Below are 21,768 nucleotides of genomic sequence, written 5' to 3'. Positions count from 1 at the left end.
TTTTATTGTGTGTCCATGCATGAGTTCAGTGTAGAGGACTAACTGCCACCTATCCACTATATACAGTAGTGTACTATTTCTGGTGTCCGCCATTTTGTAGGAGTGTCTGAATTCTGAGTGAGGCACTCATTCCCTACTTTTGTTCACTCATTCTTATCCACAATGCTCTCTAATTTCGAGTGTACATTCAATGTACACTCGACAACGGTTAATTGCCCATTATCCACCGTGGGGAAGGCATACGAGCTGGGAGAGGGAGTGCATGCAGGGAGAGAGAGAGAGAGACACAAGTTTACTGCTTCCTTCACTCCTGCAATGTTTGATTTCATGCTGAATGTATTAAATTACTTTTTGACAAATCATTACTTGATTAACATAAAACATAAAGAGAGGCAAAACATAGAGATACATTTTAAAATGTACGCTTTATTTATATTTATACAGAATTTTGAGGTGATATTATTTTAACTCAGGACACTGCACACAGTGGATGATTTAAATATTCGGTTATAACATGTAGGTTATAATAACTTTGCTTATAATAACTGTTTATGGTCAGATGGGGGCGCTATATTAACATATATATTAAAAATAACAAACAGAATGAAAATGTATTGTATTACTATATTATTTAATAAGAAAAACAAGTAAGGCACAAATATTTTAAAAGTTCATATGTGACGTTGTTTCTGCGACAGCCCCAGAGCTCCGACGATTTGTGTACACGTCAGCGTCCTAGTTCACTCACTCATTTCGTTCACTCACTGCTGAGAAATAGTGCACTAACTGCAATTCACTATATGGGAAATAGTGAATGAGTGAACGATTTCGGACACAGCCAGTGTTACATGTATGCAATTTACTGGTGTTTCCAACAGTCAGATTCAAACATTTATACATTCTGTGTGCGTAGAAGCACACCGGTTTGAAACAGGCATGTCAAGTGTGGTAAATGCTTTAAGAATAGCAATATTGGGGGCCTGGGTAGCTCAGCGAGTATTGAAGCTGTCTACCACCCCTGGAGTTGCGATTTCGAATCCAGGGCGTGCTGAGTGACTCCAGCCAGGTCTCCTAAGCAACCAAATTGGCCCGGTTGCTAGGGAGGGTAGTCAAGTTAAATAAAAAGTCATTTTTATTTGTATAGCGCCTTTCACAACACACATCATTTCAAAGCAGCTTTACAGAAGATCAGGCATTAACAGAAGATTAAGGCATTAACTGCCATTTTAAAGTTTCTTGGGACATGTCCTAAGGATAGCGAGGAGTTAATAATATTAAGAAGAGGTTCTGAGATTACAGAGAATACCTCTTTTAAGAGCTTGGTTGGTATTGGATCTAGCAAACATGTTGTGGCTTTTGATATTTCGATAGGTTTTGTTAGCTCTTCATGACCTATAACAGTGAAGGATTGAAGTTGCACGTGAGGAAAATTATGAGACACTGTTTTCTGAGGTACTGTGACAGAAGACGCAGAGGCAACTGAGATTTGTCCTCCGCCATCTGGATTGAGGCAAGTCACTATGCCACCACGAGGACCTAGAGAGCATTGGGAATTGGGCATTCCAAATTGGGGAGAAAAAAGGGGAGAAAAATAAATAAAAAATAAAAAGAATAGCAATAGTACTGTACGCATTTGAAAACACCAGTGTGTGTGCGTGTGATAGTTTGTCTTTTTTTGTTGTCTTATGGGGCTTTTCCACTGCACGGTACAGCTCAACTCGACTCGACACTGCTCGCATTTTGGGGGTTTTCCACTGTGGATAGTACCTGGTACCTGATACTTTTTTTAGTACCACCTCGGTCGAGGTTCCAAGCGAGCTGAGCCAATACTAAATGTGACGTCAAAACCCTGCAGATCACTGATTGGTCAGAGAGAATCGTCACTAACAGCGTCACTGGATTTGTGATACGGGACATCAACCCGCTAGTTTTAAAGTAGCAACAGCGACAGCAGTATCATTTGTTCACGCAACTTTCGAATTGTAAAAAGAAATGGCTGTGTGCAAAACCACACCGTGGTCAATAAACGATGTGCAGACGTTCCTCTCGTTAGCGACGAATGAAATGACGCAAAACGAAAAAGTCTTCTCAGCTGTTGGCCGCACACGGCTACCACCGGACCTACCAACAGGGAAAAGTTATAAAAATAAATAAAAGTGACTACAGAACCATCAAGGACCACAACAACCGGAGTGGTTCAAACAGAAGAAAGTGGAAGTGGTTCGACCAAATGGACGCTATCTATGGCAATAGACCGGCGAGCAATGGGAGGGACAGTGCCCTGGACTCGCCGTTGTTGGAGTCCACGATGGAGGATGGTACGTTTTGTTACGTTAACTCTATATTCTGCTTGAAAGCTTCACTTTATTTAGTTGACCAGCTACTGGAAAGCTTGCTTCTAAAACAACCAGGCCAATTTAACTGTTACACTTGTGTAAAATCACCATGCAACAACTGCTTTATGCAGCACAATGAGCTAGTAGCTAACAGCTAGCGGTCGTGTTATTGTTTATGGTCAGTAATGTTTGTGTCGTGTTTAAGATGATGTCACGACATTAGAGGCGGTGCAACTATGACGATCAGCCTATAATCCCACCCACGTTGAGGCAGCACTAAACTGCAATGGAAAAGCAAGCTCAGAAATGTAAAGCGAGCAGAGTCGAGTCGAGTCGAACTGTAACGTGCTGTGGAAAAGTGCCATTAGTGACACTTACAGTATACTTTCAGCTAGATTTTCTTAGCAGGCAGCTTAAGCTAATGTCCTGAACACTTACAAATCTTGTCATGTATGTGGGTAAATGTGTGAGTGTGTCAGTGAATCTGTATGTTTCTTTGTGTAAGTCCTATTTGACTGTGTGAGATTAACTGAATTAGCTTTTGAGTTGACTGTACTATGACAAAAACATACCAGAAAGTGTAATAGTATAAAACATTTACAAAAAACATGGTATGTACCGTGGTAGTAGCATGGTATACTTGGAGTACCATGTTACATGAGTACCTTGAAGCAGTATTATTAGATATTTATCACCGGGACTAGTACGTGCAGTCTTAAATAGGCTGCTTGATTCCCTGTTCATCATCCATGTCCAGTGGGGCTGGAGCGCGTGGACTTTGAATTCAGGTTGTGTTGGTGGATTTGTTGAGGATGTTCTGCCTTCTGTTGCCCATCTTGGCCTGCTGGAGTTTTACTGTTGGCCCTCGGCAGTTTCAGCAGAGAGCACCCTGCTTGTTTGCAGGTTCATGCAATCATCTTTCTTCCAATATGGTTTTATTGTACTCATCTCTGGATTTATGGCTTTTGAATTCCTCGGCCCGCCAGTCAGATGGAGTTTACAACTATTGCGCTGCTCTTGGAATTGCACGTCGCCCCTGGTATGTCCATCGAGGGTCACGCCAACATCCCTGCAGATTACCAACTGATTCCTCTGACAACCACCACATTCCGGCCATCTGATCTTCACACCGTCGCCCTCTGACTGGTGCAAGTGAAGTGAAGTGGGGTGTCAATTTTGATAATCTTAGCTTGCTGAAATCTTTTATTTCACCACAAAACACAGATGTCACCACTATTAAGATGGCCCTCATTAATACACGATCAGTATCAAACAAATCTTTTATTCTGAATGACTTTTTTATATCTGGCCCTCTAGACTTTTTATTCATCACTGAGACCTGGCTGAATCCTGGCGAACAAATGGCCCTGGGGGATCTAACACCGCCAGTCTGTGACTTTTTTAATTCTCCATGGACTTCAGGGTGAGGAGGTGGCTTTGCCACTGTTTTTAGAAACACTTTTAAATGCAGAATGCTGACTATGGACATGTATTCCAGTTTTTAGGTCCAATTATTAAAGATTGAAATCTTGGGTCCTGCTTTCTGTGCACTTGTGTACAGACCTCCCAGATATTAATAAGCACTTCATTCAACAACTTTCAGACTTTCTCTCTGGACTGGTGTCTCGTGGTGATAGACTCCTGATTCTTGGGGATTTTAATATTCACGTATGCTGTCCATCAAACACTCCGGTAAATTTCTCTCCCTTACTTAGTCTTTAAATTTTGGATGACATGTCACTGGTGCTATTCACAATATGGGTCATACATTAGATCTTGTGTTATCTTGTGGTCTTTCTGTATCCAACTTAGCTGGACTCGACACTGAATCATTGGTTGAAGCTTTTAGTAAATCTTGTACTTTTACACTTGATAATGTCGCTCCGCTTAAGCCAAGGATGATAAGGGTGTTTCACAGCCTTGGCTAAATGACGTCACCCACGCTCTCAGACAAGAGTGCAGAAAAGCAGAGCGCAAGTGGAAACAAGACAAGCTTCAGGTCTCTTATGACATTTTAAATGTGTGTTTAACTAACTATCAGAGAGCTGTAAATGAAGCGAAAGCTAAGTTTTTCTCTAAATTAAACTCTGATAACGCGAATCGACCAAAAGTATTGTTCAAAACAATCAATTCTGTTTTAAACCCAACTAGAAATGCTTTTCTGGACGCCACCCAAGAGACCTGTGAAACATATTTAAACTTCTTTACTTACAAAATTGAGCAGAGTAAAGGTGCTATTGTACCTTCTCAATTTGATCAACCACTAATTCCTTCCTCGTCCAGCTCCCTGACTCACTTTCAATCAGTTACGTCAGTGCTGTTAGCAGATGTAGACTCCCGAGATGAAGTGTTCCAGTTACAAGCTGGATATTCTTTTGCCGTGCCTTCTTAAAGAAGTTTTCATGAATGTCAGTTCCAGTGTGACAGCTATAATTGACAGCTCCTTAGCAAGTGGAGATGTTCCAAGTAGTTTTTACATGCAATTCTACATCTTTTGTTAAAAAAGCTTTTTTGGATCCGGCAATACACAGCAATTACAGACCAATCTCCAAACTGCCTTTTATTTCTAAGATTTTGGAGAGAGTTGTTTATTCGCAGCTCTACTCCTATGTAAAAGCATTTAATATTTTAGATACATTTCAGTGTGGTTTCAGACCCTTGCACAGCACTGAATCTGCATTGTTGAAGGTCACTAATGATATTTTTCTCCATGGATTCAGGTTCACCTGTCATCTTAGTTTTATTTGATCTCAGTGCTGCGTTCAACACTATTGACCATAATATTATTCTTAATTATCTAGAATGTATGGTTGGCATCCAGGGTATGGCCCTCCAGTGGTTTTTCTCCTATCTTAAAGAAAGACGTTCTCTGTTAATTTAGGTAATGTTTTTTCTACGTAGGCTCAATTACAGTGTGGTGTCCCTCAAGGGTTGATTTTAAAACCCTTGTTATTTTCCCTGTATATGCTTTCTCTGAACTCTATTTTTCAGAAGAACAGCATATCGTATCACTGTTATGCTGACGATTCACAATTTTATTTCCCAGTGAGTGTAGACAAGAATTGTTCATTTGAGGATGCCCTAAAGTGCTTCAAAGATATTAAACATTGGCTGGCAAACAATTTCTGATTTTAGGTTCATCCATGTCCTCCTTACCTGGCGTGGTTGCCCAGTTAGTTCCTCTGTTACTGAATGTACAAGATCATGTGAGGAGTCTTGGAGTGATTTTAGACTCCTCGTTACTTTTCAATAAGCAGATCAGTGCTGTTGTCAAGGGAGGCTTTTTCCACCTGAGATCTATTGCCAAAATAAAACATTTTCTTTCCCATAAAGAATTGGAAATTGTGATCCACTCACTTATTACATCAAGGTTAGACTATTGTAACTCATTGTACAGTGGTCTCCCCCAAACTGCGTTATCCCACCTACAGCTGGTTCAAAATGCAGCAGCTAGGCTTTTAACAGGGTCAAGAAAGAGGGATCACATTTCCCCTGTTTTAGCATCTCTACACTGGCTTCCTGTGAAATTCAGGGTCGATTTTAAAATTCAGATTTATGTCTACAAGGCACTATCTGGTCTCGCACCCCAATATATAAGTGGCCTTCTCCTCCCTTACTCCCCCACTAGAGCGCTCAGGTCTTCTGATAAACTTTTATTGAGGGTTCCTCGTTGCCGCTATAGATCTAAGGGTGACCGTGCCTTTTTTGTGATGGGTCTTAATCTATGGAATGGTCTCCATGTGAGGTCAGCTTCATCATTAGCCATTTTTAAATCTTGTTTAAAAACGTATTTTTATTCTGTAGCTTTTGAATAGATCATTGAATAGTTTGAAATGGATAAATACATTATGCTGTATTTAAAGGTTTTTATTTATTGTATTATGTTTTATATTTAACTTTATATCAATCTGTTTTTATATCACTCTGTCATTTATTTATTTTTTTTATTTTATTTTGTTTGGGATTTTTCCCCCTTTTTCTCCCAATTTGGAATCCCCAATTCCCAATGCGCTCTAAGTCCTCGTGGTCGCATAGTGATTCGCCTCAGTCTGGGTGGCGGAGGACAAATCCCAGTTGCCTCCGCGTCTGAGACAGTCAACCCGCGCATCTTATCACGTGGCTTGTTGAGCGCGTTGCCACGGAGACATAGCGCGTGTGGAGGCTTCACGCCATCCACCGCGGCAACCATGCTCAACTCACCACGCGCCTCACCGAGAACAAACCACATTATAGCGACCACGAGGAGGTTACCCCATGTAACTCTACCCTCCCTAGCAACCGGGCCAATTTGGTTGCTTAGGAGACCTGGCTGGAGTCACTCAGCACGCCCTGGGATTCGAACTAGCGAACTCCAGGGGTGGTAGCCAGCATCTTTTACCACTGAGCTACCCAGGCCCCATTTATTTATTTGTTTGATCTATAAAGCACTTTGGGCCAACTTATGTTGTTTTTAAATGTGCTCTATAAATAAAGGTTGATTTGACTATTGTTGTACCATGATACATTAGTGTGTATATATATATATATATATATATATATATATATATACAGTACTGTGCAAAGGTATTAGGCACTTGTGAAATATGTTGCATAGTGAAGATTTCTTCAAAAATAATGCCATAAATATTACCAATTTATCATTTATCAATTGAATTTATCAAAATGAATATTTTAATTTATCAATTAACATCATACAATATCCAGTAAACATAAAAAATAAAAAGCTAAATCAATATTCGGTGTGACCACCTTTGCCATCAAAACTGCACCAATTCTCCTAGGTAAACCTGGACACAGTTTTTCTTGGTTGTTGGCAGATAGGATGTTCCAAGCTTCTTGGAGAATTCACCACAGTTCTTCTATCTATTTCGGCTGTCTCAATTGCTTCTGTCTCTTCATGTCATCTCAGACTGACACGATATTCAGTGGGGGGCTCTGAGGGGATCATGCCATCTGTTGCAGGGCTCCCTGTTCTTCTATTCGATTCTATTGTAATTGAAAAAGGAATGTTTGGGAGTCTAAAATTTATTTTTCCTATTGACACTAAAACTGAAGATATAAATAACCATCTTAAGCCAAATGTTTTTGTGAAACATCTTATGTGCCTAAGACTTTTGCACAGTACTGTATATATATATATATACAGGTGCATCTCAATAAATTAGAATGTCGTGGAAAAGTTCATTTATTTCAGTAATTCAACTCAAATTGTGAAACTCGTGTATTAAATAAATTCAGTGCACACAGACTGAAGTAGTTTAAGTCTTTGGTTCTTTTAATTGTGATGATTTTGGCTCGCATTTAACAAAAACCCACCAATTCACTATCTCAAAAAATTAGAATATGGTGACATGCCAATCAGCTAATCAACTCAAAACACCTGCAAAGGTTTCCTGAGCCTTCAAAATGGTCTCTCAGTTTGGTTCACTAGGCTACACAATCATGGGGAAGACTGCTGATCTGACAGTTGTCCAGAAGACAATCATTGACACCCTTCACAAGGAGGGTAAGCCACAAACATTCATTGCCAAAGAAGCTGGCTGTTCACAGAGTGCTGTATCCAAGCATGTTAACAGAAAGTTGAGTGGAAGGAAAAAGTGTGGAAGAAAAAGATGCGCAACCAACCGAGAGAACCGCAGCCTTATGATTGTCAAGCAAAATCGATTCAAGAATTTGGGTGAACTTCACAAGGAATGGACTGAGGCTGGGGTCAAGGCATCAAGAGCCACCACACACAGACATGTCAAGGAATTTGGCTACAGTTGTCGTATTCCTCTTGTTAAGCCACTCCTGAACCACAGACAACGTCAGAGGCGTCTTACCTGGGCTAAGGAGAAGAAGAACTGGACTGTTGCCCAGTGTTCCAAAGTCCTCTTTTCAGATGAGAGCAAGTTTTGTATTTCATTTGGAAACCAAGGTCCTAGAGCCTGGAGGAAGGGTGGAGAAGCTCATAGCCCAAGTTGCTTGAAGTCCAGTTTTAAGTTTCCACAGTCTGTGATGATCTGGGGTGCAATGTCATCTGCTGGTGTTGGTCCATTGTGTTTTTTGAAAAGCAAAGTCACTGCACCCGTTTACCAAGACATTTTGGAGCACTTCATGCTTCCTTCTGCTGACCAGCTTTTTAAAGATGCTGATTTCATTTTCCAGCAGGATTTGGCACCTGCCCACACTGCCAAAAGCACCAAAAGTTGGTTAAATGACCATGGTGTTGGTGTGCTTGACTGGCCAGCAAACTCACCAGACCTGAACCCCATAGAGAATCTATGGGGTATTGTCAAGAGGAAAATGAGAAACAAGAGACCAAAAAATGCAGATGAGCTGAAGGCCACTGTCAAAGAAACCTGGGCTTCCATACCACCTCAGCAGTGCCACAAACTGATCACCTCCATGCCACGCCGAATTGAGGCAGTAATTAAAGCAAAAGGAGCCCCTACCAAGTATTGAATACATATACAGTAAATGAACATACTTTCCAGAAGGCCAACAATTCACTAAAAATGTTTTTTTTATTGGTCTTATGATGTATTCTAATTTTTTGAGATAGTGAATTGGTGGGTTTTTGTTAAATGTGAGCCAAAATCATCACAATTAAAAGAACCAAAGACTTAAACTACTTCAGTCTGTGTGCATTGAATTTATTTAATACACGAGTTTCACAATTTGAGTTGAATTACTGAAATAAATGAACTTTTCCACGACATTCTAATTTATTGAGATGCACCTGTATATATATATATATATACACACCAAACAGCCATAACATTAAAACCATCTGCCTAATATTGTGTAGGTCCCCCTCATGCTGCCAAAACAGCGCCAACCCGCATCTCAAAATAGCATTCTGAGATTATATTCTTCTCACCACAATTGTACAGAGCGGTTATCTGAGTTACTGTAGACTTTGTTAGTTCGAACCAGTCTGGCCATTCTCTGTTGATCTCTCTCATCAACAAGGCATTTCCGTCCACAGAACTGCCGCTCACTGTATGTTTTTTGTTTTTGGCACCATTCTGAGTAAACTCTAGAGACTGTTGTGTGTGAAAATCCCAGGAGATCAGCAGTTACAGAAATACTCAAATCAGCCCATCTGGCACCAACAATCATGCCACGGTCCAAATCACTGAGATCAAGTTTTTTTCCCCCATTCTGATGGTTGATGTGAACATTAACTGAAACTCCTGACCTGTATCTGCATGATTTTATGCACTGCACTGCTGCCACATGATTGGCTGATTAGATAATTGCATGGATGATTGTTGGTGCCAGATGGGCTGGCCAAAAACAAAAACATCTAGTGAGCATCAGTTCTGTGGACCGAAATGCCTTGTTGATGAGAGAGGTCAACAGAGAATGGGCAGACTGGTTCGAACTGACAAAGTCTACGGTAACTCAAATAACCGCTCTGCTATTCTTAGATGCAGGTTGGTGCTGTTTTGGCGGCACGAGGTGGAACTACACAATATTAGGGAGATGGTTTTAATGTTGTGGCTGATCGGTGTGTATGTGTGTATGTGTATATATATATATATATATATATATATATATACACACACACATACACACACACACACACACACACAATTATATACTGGTACTGCCACAGTACCTGTGTACCTGGAAATATAAGCATCAGTATTCCATGCATGAACCTGCTGTTTGAACATACACGAATGCACATACAAACTGGGATATATGCATTTTGCTAATTCAGCAATATGTATATCTATATGTTGAAGGTACATTAAAAACTCTCAGCCATACCTGAATAACATGACTGCAGTAGGCTGTATGATGGCTCTGGCTGCTGTTTTTCCTCTGGGAATTGATGGACTACATGTACGGAACTCCCAGTTTCCTGTTGTCTGTCAGGTAAGTGGTCAGGCATTCTGTAAAATGTATTTTTGTCATTTTTATAGGTAAAATTATAGTAGTGAACTTATGAAATCTCCTCTTACATTGTTCTTTAGAAAAGCTTTAAGGAGTCATAATATTTAATCATTTTCTTTATTTCCCGAGGCCCACATATAATGTTAGTCAATGTTTTTTGCACCAAAACAGAGTTTTAATTCAGTTTTATTGACAATTTTCTGCCCTCTTTCTAACTCTTTTTGCTGTTGAACATTTAAGACTTTTCTGTTAATGCTGTGAAATGAGAAACAACGCTAACTCATGGGCTGTAGGTTTGTGTCAGTTTCAATATAATTTGTGCTGCCCCTTCCTTTAATAGCAGCCTATTTGCAAAGCCTGTATTACACTGTGACAGGTTCTCATTTTAATACTGGGAGCCAGAAACCATTTGTTTATTGTTTGGTGTCTAGGAATAATAGTTTCTATCCTACTTCCTCCTTACTACCTCACTGTGACAGGGTGGACCAAGTGTTTTATTTCTAAAGATCAAGGAAAATTAGATTTCATGATATGACCCCTTCAGTATATCAACACATGACAAATTAAAGTGATGAAATATTTTTTGAATTGTTTTTATTGCTTTTTTAGTTCCGTTTGTGGCTGCTCGGACTTGGCTTCAGTTTGGCCTATGGCAGTATGTTCACAAAGATTTGGTGGGTCCACACTGTGTTCACAAAGAAGGATGAGAAGAAAGATAAGAGAAAAGTAAGTAGAGAAGATTGCTGTCTGTATTTGAGGTTAACTGGAGGTGTTTCAAGACAAAATATCTGTCCCTCTAAAGCCTAATATGAATTTACTTTCAGAACACCTTTGGAATGATAAATGTATCATAGTGGGATTATTATGCTTTATATATATATATATATATATATATATATATCTTGTTTTCCTCTCTGTTATGATTTTATCTCAGTCTTGGCTTTACCCCCACCTCTCTGTCTAACCTTGTAGAGATGGGTCCCTCGCTGTCCTTGAGCATCTTTGAACAACACATTAATAATACAGCCGGCTCAATAACTCCTTTTTTTTTTTTAAAGAAAAAGATGGACAAGTCGAAATTATTTTTTGTGGTAATCAATATTATGCCACAAATGCTGTCAATTAAGCTTGATTTGTATTGAAACCGGAATATTCTTTTAAAGTCTTACAATCATGTGCAATTTTTTTATGTAACTTATTTGAAAGATGTTTAGATATTTTCACTGAAAAACAAGAAGAAAATACCGATGGAGAAGTGCACGCCTCATTACACACAGCCAAAAACAACTATAATAACTAGAGGAAAAGTCTGAGAGGCAGATAAACATAGAAGGAGAAAGCTTTTTTTCAGGGATAAATAGATAATGTCTATTATTGAGTGTACATAAATGTCCATTTAGTGGCGGTGGAGGGGAGGTTGTTATATGACTCTACACTAAAACACTTTCAAACATTGAGACAGTCTGTGATGTGCAATGAGGCAGCAAATTCACCGCTTTCTTATTTTCAATTATGCCGCATACGTTACTATTGAGATATTTATTTTTTTTTTTATAAAAATCATAACCAATCACAAACCAAGCATCACTGATTTGTTGTTGTTGTTTGAATTGGATTCTTCAAAGACATTGTCAAGGATACAAAATGGAAATATTGGAACAAAGAATGGTTTTGGCATTTATTATAGAGCATAAGAGGGATGGAAAGATTTGGGACAAACATTCTATTTTAAGCTCAAAAGGAATTCAAGATGTTTTATGGTGTGAATTGTCCTCATAAAATAATAAATACTTTGTGTTTGTAGTTCTTTCTTACACAAAATTGGAGGAATTTTTCTGATGCAATAAAATTAGGCTCTATTGACAATCTATTACATAGATTTATGGCATTCAGAAAATATTTTCTATTCATCACCCACTTTGTAGAAACAAACTAAAGAAACATGTACAGAAACGCACTTACATTGGAATTCTATGGGGCTATGTGTTGCACTGCTATAAACGTTACAGTACACACTGTTTCGAAAGTACACCAACTACAACACTTAAACTTACATGTAAAAATATAATACATGTTGACATGAAGGTAGTTTAAAAAAATCACCTACTTACCTTATCTATGCAAGGTTATGTCCTATTTGACTGGGTGCTGAGCTGTTTTTTGCCATTTTTTGGTGTTCCTGCTGCTCAACTTGTAGAACGTGATGCTTGCAATGTCAAACTTGTGAGTTTGATTCCCAGGAATTACACCTAACTTTAAAATGTACACTTTGAATGCACTAAAAGACACTTTTTTTTTTTTTTGCCATAAATTATCTTTTTCAGCTCCAGTTATGACCACGTAAATCCAATATATATGGTAACTGTCACATACTATGCTCAGGAATAACAGAAAATTATTTTTAGGCATATCAACTCCAAAGTATTGATTATGTAGTGAAAAATCCATCCACAGGAATAACAACAGTAATGCAAAACAAGAAGTTCCTCCACCATGGAAAAGTAGTCCCACCACTGTAACAGTGATTTAGAGTTTGAACTTTACAGCTCAATTAACAGATGTTTGCACTGAAGAATTATTAAGTGCTTTAACAAAAATACAAGTTGCACATTCGATCACAAAGGAAATTAACAAGCTTTCAAATGTTCAAGCAGCTTCAAATCGACCTCGTTCTGCTAAATAATTGACAAGCAACATACCTCATTGGCCATTTGTGGATCAATTTCATTGTGCTCAACTTTTTTCTTTGGTGCTACTGATAGCGCATTGCAAGACTCGGGTTCTGGTCCCATGGAAACCAGGAAGTAATTGCGTTCACATAAACAATGGTGAGCAAGATTCAGAGGTTGAATTTTTATTCTAAAATTACATTTTTACACCACCGACGGTTAAGTATAGGGTTGGGGATTGGGTTAGGGCGTATACAACTCTCTTTTGGCACCACCCTGTGGACATTTCCCCATAAAACTGGTCCACACTTCCAGCTTCGGCCACTGGGGGCAGTGGTTTGAATTTTGGTAAGCACAGATGAATTTCAGCAGCAGACCTTTTGACCTCCTATCACCGATTTCACAGTGTGATCAATCTGATTTGGAATGCCTTGCCTCATAGACTTCCATTACTGCAGACACAATTTTAGTTTGTTCTTATGAATTATTGTCTGTTATTATATGCAGTCAATAGTTTTTAGCATTCCTTGGAGCAACAATATATCTGGGCTGTGAGAAAATTCTTTCTTCCTCTGTGTTGTGAAGATGTGTTATTATTTTATGGGCTTTCAAAAGGGAAGATAAACAATACAAGTCACAGAGAACATAAATTGGTAACACATGTTGACAGTGATTGTCGTTTGTTTGCTCACAAAGGCCATCCTCACTACAAAAAACAAAGATTATTGATTTTGCTGTGCCGTAATGGTCTCGACTGAAATCCATTAAAGACACTTTCCTTACATAAACCAAAAACAGCAGGCACCATGTGGCAAATTAAATCGGCATCCTGATAATGGTCCATTGTTTTCCCATCAAACTCTCTGCACTTATGCTCTTTTATGATGTCATAAATCACCACGCGAGCTGTTTCTTGCACTGTCCTGGATGTAAAGTTGATTTGTTGGTCTTCTCATATCACAGCAGCACCTGGAGCCCTGGAAGCTCTATGCCACTGTTGGGGTTCTGCTTGTTATCGACATCCTGTCCCTCATGATTTGGCAAATCGTGGATCCCTTGCACATCACAGTGGAGGTACGGCAGAGCTCATTTTACATGTGGGGACAGTTTTTATGTTTTTATGACACTGTTGGATTTATTGTTTTTTGGATATGAACACAACATTGAAGTCTACTGCCTTTTCTCTTACCATTTATCTGAGCAGAAGTTCACTAAAGAAGCACCTAAAGGGGACGTGGATCAGTTGATTGAACCGTTGCTGCAGCACTGTAGTTCAGAGAAGATGAACACATGGCTCGGTAAGAATTTCTCTGGGTTTCGCTATGGTTTTGTTCACACTGAATCCAATTCCAATTCTGGTTTCAAATCCGATTTTTAGGACTGACTGTTCACATTGTGCATGTGATAAAATCGGATTTGTTTGTTCAGACAATATAGTCAATGTCCAAACTACAGTGCATCCGGAAAGTATTCATAGCGCTTCACTTTTTCCACATTTTGTTATGTTACAGCCTCATTCCAAAATGGATTAAATTCATTATTTTCCTCAAAATTCTACAAACAATACCCCATAATGACAATGTGAAAGAAGTTTGTTTGAAATCTTTGCAAATTTATACAAAAAAAAAAAATCACATGTATATACGTAAGTATTCACAGCCTTTGCTCAATACTTTTTTGATGTCTTTTTGAGTATGATGCTACAAGCTTGGCACACCTATTTTTGGGCAGTTTCTCCTATTCTTCTTTGCAGGACCTCTCAAGCTCCATCAGGTTGGATGGGGAGCATTGGTGCACAGCCATTTTCAGATCTCTCCAGAGATGTTCAATCGGGTTCAAGGCTGGGCTCTGGCTGGGCCACTCAAGGACATTCACAGAGTTGTCCCGTAGCCACTCCTTTGTTATCTCGGCTGTGTGCTTAGGGTCGTTGTCCTGTTGGAAGATGAACCTTCACCCCAGCATGAGGTCTAGAGCGCTCTGGAGCAGGTTTTCATCAAGGATGTCTCTGTACATTGCTGCATTCATCTTTCCCTCGATCCTGACTAGTCTCCCAGTTCCTGCTGCTGAAAAACATCTCCACAGCATGATGCTGCCACCACCATGCTTCACTGTAGGGATGTTATTGGCCAGGTGATGAGCGGTGCCTGGTTTCCTCCAGACATGACGCTTGTCATTCAGGCCAAAGAGTTCAATCTTTGTTTCTCATGGTCTGAGAGTCCTTCAGGTGCCTTTTGGCAAACTCCAGGCGGGCTGCCATGTGCCTTTTACTGAGGAGTGGCTTCCGTCTGGCCACTCTACCATACAGGCCTGATTGGTGGAGTGCTGCAGAGATGGTTGTTCTTCTGGAAGGTTCTCCTCTCTCCACAGAGAAATGCTGGAGCTCTGTCAGAGTGACCATCGGGTTCTTGATCACCTCCCTGACGAAGGCCCTTCTCCCCCGATCGCTCAGTTTGGCCAGGCGGCCAGCTCTAGGAAGAGTCCTGGTGGTTCCAAACTTCTTCCATTTACGAATAATGGAGGCCACTGTGCTCATTGGGACCTTCAATGCTGCAGAAATTTTTCTGTCTCAGAGGTCTACAGACAATTCCTTGGACTTCATGGCTTGGTTTGTGCTCTGACATGCACTGTTAACTGTGGGACCTTATATAGACAGGTGTGTGCCTTTCCAAATCATGTCCAATCAACTGAATTTACCACAGGTGGACTCCAATCAAGTTGTAGAAACATCTCAAGGATGATCAGTGGAAACAGGATGCACCTGAGCTCAATTTTGAGTGTCATGGCAAAGGCTGTGAATACTTATGTACATGTGATTTTGGGGTATTGTCATTATGGGGTATTGTTTGTAGAATTTTGAGGAAAAATTGAATTTAATCAATTTTGGAATATGGCTGTCACATAACAAAATGTGGAAAAAGTGAAGCACTGTGAATACTTTCCAGATGCACTGTATGCACATCAGTTGCCATCGAAATGATTCGGAATGATGCCAACAGAAGGAGAAGCCATAAAACTGAACAATTAGTCCATTATGACATCTTGTCGTGGTGTTGAACTCATGAGAGGCATGAGACAACAAAAAATGTATATGCTATAGGGCTGTGCCGATAAAATCATGTTTTGATATACATGTATCTTGACCTCACAATATTGTATCGATGCTTTAGATCCCTGTCAATATTTTTGGTGTTCATATCATGTCCAACAGAGTCCCTTTTATGACAAACTGGGTCTCTCTCATGCATTTGGTGCATTTTCAAGTTTGTAGAAATCTGGTTTGTTAAAATCTAAACAGATCTGAGTCGGATACGCATAAGAATCTGATTTTTGCTGCGTGTCTGAACAAAGCCAATGAGTCTGTGTGAATGTGACTAATGAAGTTACCCCAATGGTTTTGACCTTCAGCCTTTCTCCTCAGGTGTTTCCTTCAAGTAAGTGTTAAATGAATTAAACAAATTAATTGCTACCTTCATGAGACAAACAGAACCAGCCTTGCTCCTCCAGTTATGGTCATTAAAATAAGCAAAGAATGCATTCTTGAGGCAGTGTTCTTGAGAAATGGGCATTGCTGCCCGTAAGCAGGCTTGTTAGAATAGTTTTAGATTAGTTTTCATATTAAAAAAGCCTGTAGTCATAAATAGTTTGATCTTTGTATTTTGATTAACATTTTCAGAGATTTCTCTGTTTTTAAGAGCATGTTGTGTCTCTGTTTTGACTTGTAGGAGTTGTGTACGGCTATAAGGGCCTGCTGTTGCTCCTGGGTATTTTCTTGGCTTATGAGACCAAATCTGTGTCCACTGAAAAAATAAACGATCATCGAGCTGTCGGGATGGCCATCTACAATGTCTCTGTGAGTCTGTTTGTCTTTTTAAGCATATAATTCTAGACTTTTTAAAGAGTGCCTTGGGGATGTTTTAAATGTCAGTATAATGTCAGTTGTCGTCCAGATATTTTCCAATTAAAAACAGTCTGCAGGTAAAAATATTTAGCTGAAGTGACAGGGTGATCTCGTTCGTATTCGCAGGTATTTGTAAGTGAAGTGTACACAATAATTTTTGTATGTTTGGATAACACTGAAAAGTTTGATATCACTGACAACATCTAAAATGTAAACACTTATACATACAGTATACAGCAATCTTAAAGATGCTGAAATCTTTGCACTGATACCAAACGAGTTCAACACTCGTGGTAAACACTCCCATGTTGGAACTCTTATTTATCAGTAAATAATGGAGAAAGTTTGTATGGCTTGAATCACACTTTATGTACAAATTTTTTTGTATTGTTTTGTTGCTCAATTTTAGTTCAGAGTTGTGTAAATTGTGCACAGTTCTGTGTGTGACTCACAACACTGTCCTGAGCATGAAGCAGGGGCGTAGCAATCATTTCAGAAGTGAGGGGGACAGAATGTTCAACAGAAAACCTTGACAAGTAACCAAGTTTTCTGTTGTGTTTTGTCTTTGATGTAATTATATTTATAGCATACTTATTTTAGTTCGATGGCCAGATTGGACAAAACATCACCACATGCAGGCAGAAATTTTATATACATATCTTTTTTTTAATTAAGAAAATCCAAAATCGTGGGGGCCTGGGTAGCTCAGCGAGTATTGACACTGACTACCACCCCTGGAGTCGCAAGTTCGAATCCAGGGCGTGCCGAGTGACTCCGGCCAGGTCTCCTAAGCAACCAAATTGGCCCGGTTGCTAGGGAGGGTAGAGTCACATGGGGTAACCTCCTCATGGTCACGATTAGTGGTTCTGGCTCTCAATGGGGTGTGTGGTAAGTTGTGCGTGGATCGCGGAGGGTAGCATGAGCCTCCATATGCTGTGAGTCTCCGCGGTATCGTGCACAGCGAGCCACGTGATAAGATGCGTGGATTGGCGTTCTCAGAAGCGGAGGCAACTGAGACTTGTCCTCCGCCACCTGGATTGAGGTGAGTAACTGTGCCACCATGAGGACCTACAAAGTAGTGGGAATTGGGCATTCCAAATTGGGAGAAAAGGGGATAAAAAAATACATTAAAAAATAATAATAATAAAGTCCAAAATAAACTTCATGCTGCTTTAATAATAAATATTGTCGTAAAACAAAATGGAGCACATGGAATGTTCTAATTTCATTTCCCATAAGGCTTTAAATAGAACCATAAGAATAGGCTATATGTAAAAAAGGGTAATGATTATTTTTTACATTAAAGATATTTTTCTACCTGATCTAACTTTAAAAAATATTTGTTGGTTCATTTGTGTATCCTAATGTAATCAGGTTGATTCTGTCATATTAAATTATACATTTTGTCAAAGTTGAGTTATAAATGGAATCGTGTCTCTTAGTCTACAGTATATTGTATCTGTTTATATTAGGGCTGTTGATTTAACACGCTAATTAAGTGTAATTAATTATATAAAAAATAACGCGTTGAAAAATTAATGCAATTAATCATGTCCCCGGACTGTAATAAAGAATATATCTTCCATCTGAGCAATTCAAGCTTGGAGTACTACCTGTTTTCTCCAGGGGGCAGTAAGCAAAACTCCAGCTGTATAGACAACACGCAGCTATACAGAACAAACCACACTTGTCAGTAGCAGACAACACTAGATAAAAAATGCATTATTTTGTACACACACAGCTTGATGGAGCGCAAATCCGAAGGCAGGGATCTCAAGACGTGTTTTTCTAAGTTTCAAACTTTGTTTAACTTGACATAGTGACCTAAAAACGGTATGTTTATGACGCAACGCAACTGAGATGCTCCAAAAGCATCCTTTTGACACGGGTGTTTATTGACGTATCCTTAAATCTCTGACTGATTTGCAAAATGGATTACTGTGAACTGTAGGTTTATGTTCAGTAATATGGAAATAAACAATATATTGCATTCTAAAGCCACTTTTTTTTAATTGTCCTTTTTAATGCTTTAGTTGTGTGACAAAATTATATATATATATATATATATATACAGTATATATATTATTCATCATTATTTAATCAATATATATTGAAGTATTGTTAATTGAGGGGCTTTCTCAGCAAATATTTATGGATGCGAATAATTGCGATTAATTTGATTAATTAATCGGCATACCATGTAATTAATTTGATTAAAAATTTTCAGCGATTAAGAGCCTTAGTTTATATCTGTTTTAGTGTTGGCATAAGCATTTTGCCTTTGGGGCAGAATAGGCTATTGACAAGAAAAAGAGTTCACAAATCTCAAACCGAACATTTATTACATAATTTATAAGGCTAATTTTACATAACTACTTCTTAGTCAAACTGTAACAGCAAAGAATCAGTATTAATGTGCAGGTTAGGTTAGTTAGGGTTAGGGTTAGGGTTTGGTTCAATGATCATTTAGTGGAGAGTACATTGAGATTGTACTGTGGAGAAGCATTGAGAAATGCACTTTTTTACCCCTAATATTTTAACTTGTACCTGCCCATGTCGTCATTATTTGCATGAACGACTCACACAATCATAAAAGTGGGCACATGAACTGGTATGCTTGGGACAGTTGTGTAGAACGCTGATCCACTTTCTAAATCGCTTTAAGATGCAAGCTATAATATCATAATAATATCAAAGCTCATCATCAAAAAACATCAACAGATACCACAAGACAACTTACATTACTTGATGTTACAGTAAAAACATGAATGGAGACTATTTTCCCTGCGTTGAGTTCATGATCTATGCCTAAAGCGCAAAGTATACTTCGGTTTTGATGCGAGTGCTGAGCGCCTGTTGTCAAACGCTCAGCCTTTCAAAGTATACTTCAATTGACTGTGTTGCGCATACACGTGCATGTGCGAAGCTACGACTGCTATGAGATACTGGACTATTTCTTTTCAAAAGTTTTTACCCATGAAGATGTCTTTATATTCTTTCAGATTAGAGTTATACAAATGCAGTTATTTCCCAACCTCCTCACACACGCGCTCTTGACGTGCACATCCACCCTCGTTGTTTCCACATTCGACTCCTGTCTTCTTCTTGCAGTTCTTTGTGACAGCAACAGCTCAACAGTGAGTGTTGCCACCTTGTGGACCCACTAATTAGTGCAAATAATTTCAGGCACATACTGCACTTTCAGAGTATGCACGGTTCGTACTGTGCTTGAGCACTAGCCTTCGCGTTTAACAGAAGTATACTTTGGGCTTAACCCTGTGGCTGACATGCAGATAGAGTGTGAGTGCATTACATGGTTGCCATGTTGGTATGTTGGTACCTCATGTATGTGGTTAAGCAGCTATCACGTTAGAACAGTGAATGCATTTACACATACACATTTGCTGTAGGAAATACACAATGTAAACAAATTTGCCCGGTGAAAAGTGCAGGGAAGTACTTTGGTTTTATGGAAAGTGAGGGGGACACGTCCCTCGCGTATTCTACACCCATGGCATGAAGAACATGCCTGGAGCTCTTCTGTGTGAGGTCTGTTAGATTTGATGAAAGTGAAGTGTCTCAGCCTGCCATCTTCAGTGATGTCCAGGGACACAGAGATTTCCAGCGGACAGGAAAGGGGATAAAAGAGCTTTTCCCCTCATCACCAGAAATAAACTTAAATTTCAGTTTAACAGGACTAGAGCTCTAAAGTAGTGAGAAAGCTCGAGCACAAGTGCTCCCTCATTAATGCTCAAAGTTGTTTGTTTTTGTACATCATATCATCTGTTCCACTTTAGCATTTGAGTGCCGCCCCACCGCTCCTGAGATACAGAGGAGTGTCTACTGCACTGAAAATACACTCAGGGGGAAGTCAATATACAGTTGTGCTACTTTTATGCAAAGTACTTCAGAACAAAAAGCTGTGTATCACTAATCTTTCGCAATTTAGTTTGCTAGGCACTAAAGAAGTGCTGTGCCATGAATAATTAAATACAGTCCTGTAAAATTAATGAGTACTGTATCTAAAGTAAGTCATACAAATTTTGACATTCTTTTCAGTGCAAAAGCACACTCTTTCTCTGTAAATTAAGAATAATATAGATTGCGTCATTAAAAACTTTGCGTTATTTGCCTCCCACAATAAATGTTGTGCTATTAAATTGAATACAAATTGTATTAAATATCATTAAATTAATAAAATAATATAAAGTTAATATATAATAAATGTTATAATATTTAAATCAAATATAAAAATAAATAAATACATATAAAATAAATAAATATACATTTTTAATTATTTAATTAATAAAATGATTAAATAAATTTGATCCTGTCAACAGTTATTTATCAAATGACGGAGATTGGGAAGATGGGGAATTACGCTGTGCAAATTGTGTTTAGCACAAAATTTGTTTGTGTTTTGTGCTGTTACCTGATTTGCATAATTACTTTAGGGAATCAGATGCTAAAACAAATGCAGACAGTGCATGCAAATAAGCCACAATATCAGCAGGCACAATTCTTTCTTAGTAAACTACCCCCTCAATGTGGAGGGTAAACACACAATAATCTCTTTTCATTTAGCATGAGGACTCCTGGTCCATTTTCTATGGTGAAGCATGATTGAAATGAAGCACAAAAGCTTTTGTCAGTCGGCCATTTCATTGTGTTCTTTTAATTCAGAGCAGTGTGTTTTCTCTTCATCTTGGCCTTTGTGGATTATCTATTTTACACTGAACCTAATTTAAGCTCAAATTGAGAGAGAGACTTTCAGATCAGGAAGGGGCCATATTTTGCATTTTTATCTTTTTCTTTCTGTCTTGTTTCCAAGTCACAGGCCGAATCCCGGTCCTCAGCGAACGCCCATTCGGTTAAAGAAGTGATTTCCGATGCCATCTGCCATGTCATTACTGACTCCATCATTTTATAGAATTTCAGCTGCTCGCAGACAATGATACAGATGATAAGTGCCCACCTG

General features: G+C 39.0%; 1 protein-coding gene across 1 annotated transcript in view; it reads left to right on the top strand.

Annotated features, from left to right (window-relative positions):
* LOC127425258 (gamma-aminobutyric acid type B receptor subunit 1-like) overlaps positions 1-21,768 on the top strand; it is a 193,419-nt gene that overhangs the window by 157,239 nt on the left and 14,412 nt on the right. Inside the window, exons 17-21 of the mRNA XM_051671006.1 lie at positions 10,073-10,205; positions 10,833-10,949; positions 13,856-13,966; positions 14,097-14,190; positions 16,615-16,742. Of these exons, the coding sequence (XP_051526966.1) occupies positions 10,073-10,205; positions 10,833-10,949; positions 13,856-13,966; positions 14,097-14,190; positions 16,615-16,742 (583 nt within the window). The remainder of the gene's footprint in view (positions 1-10,072; positions 10,206-10,832; positions 10,950-13,855; positions 13,967-14,096; positions 14,191-16,614; positions 16,743-21,768) is intronic.

The sequence above is a fragment of the Myxocyprinus asiaticus genome, chromosome 34 (assembly GCF_019703515.2).
Source record: "Myxocyprinus asiaticus isolate MX2 ecotype Aquarium Trade chromosome 34, UBuf_Myxa_2, whole genome shotgun sequence".
Classification (NCBI taxonomy): Eukaryota; Metazoa; Chordata; class Actinopteri; order Cypriniformes; family Catostomidae; genus Myxocyprinus; species Myxocyprinus asiaticus.
Note: the sequence above shows the minus strand (reverse complement) of the source record. Positions and strands in the feature narration are given on the sequence as shown.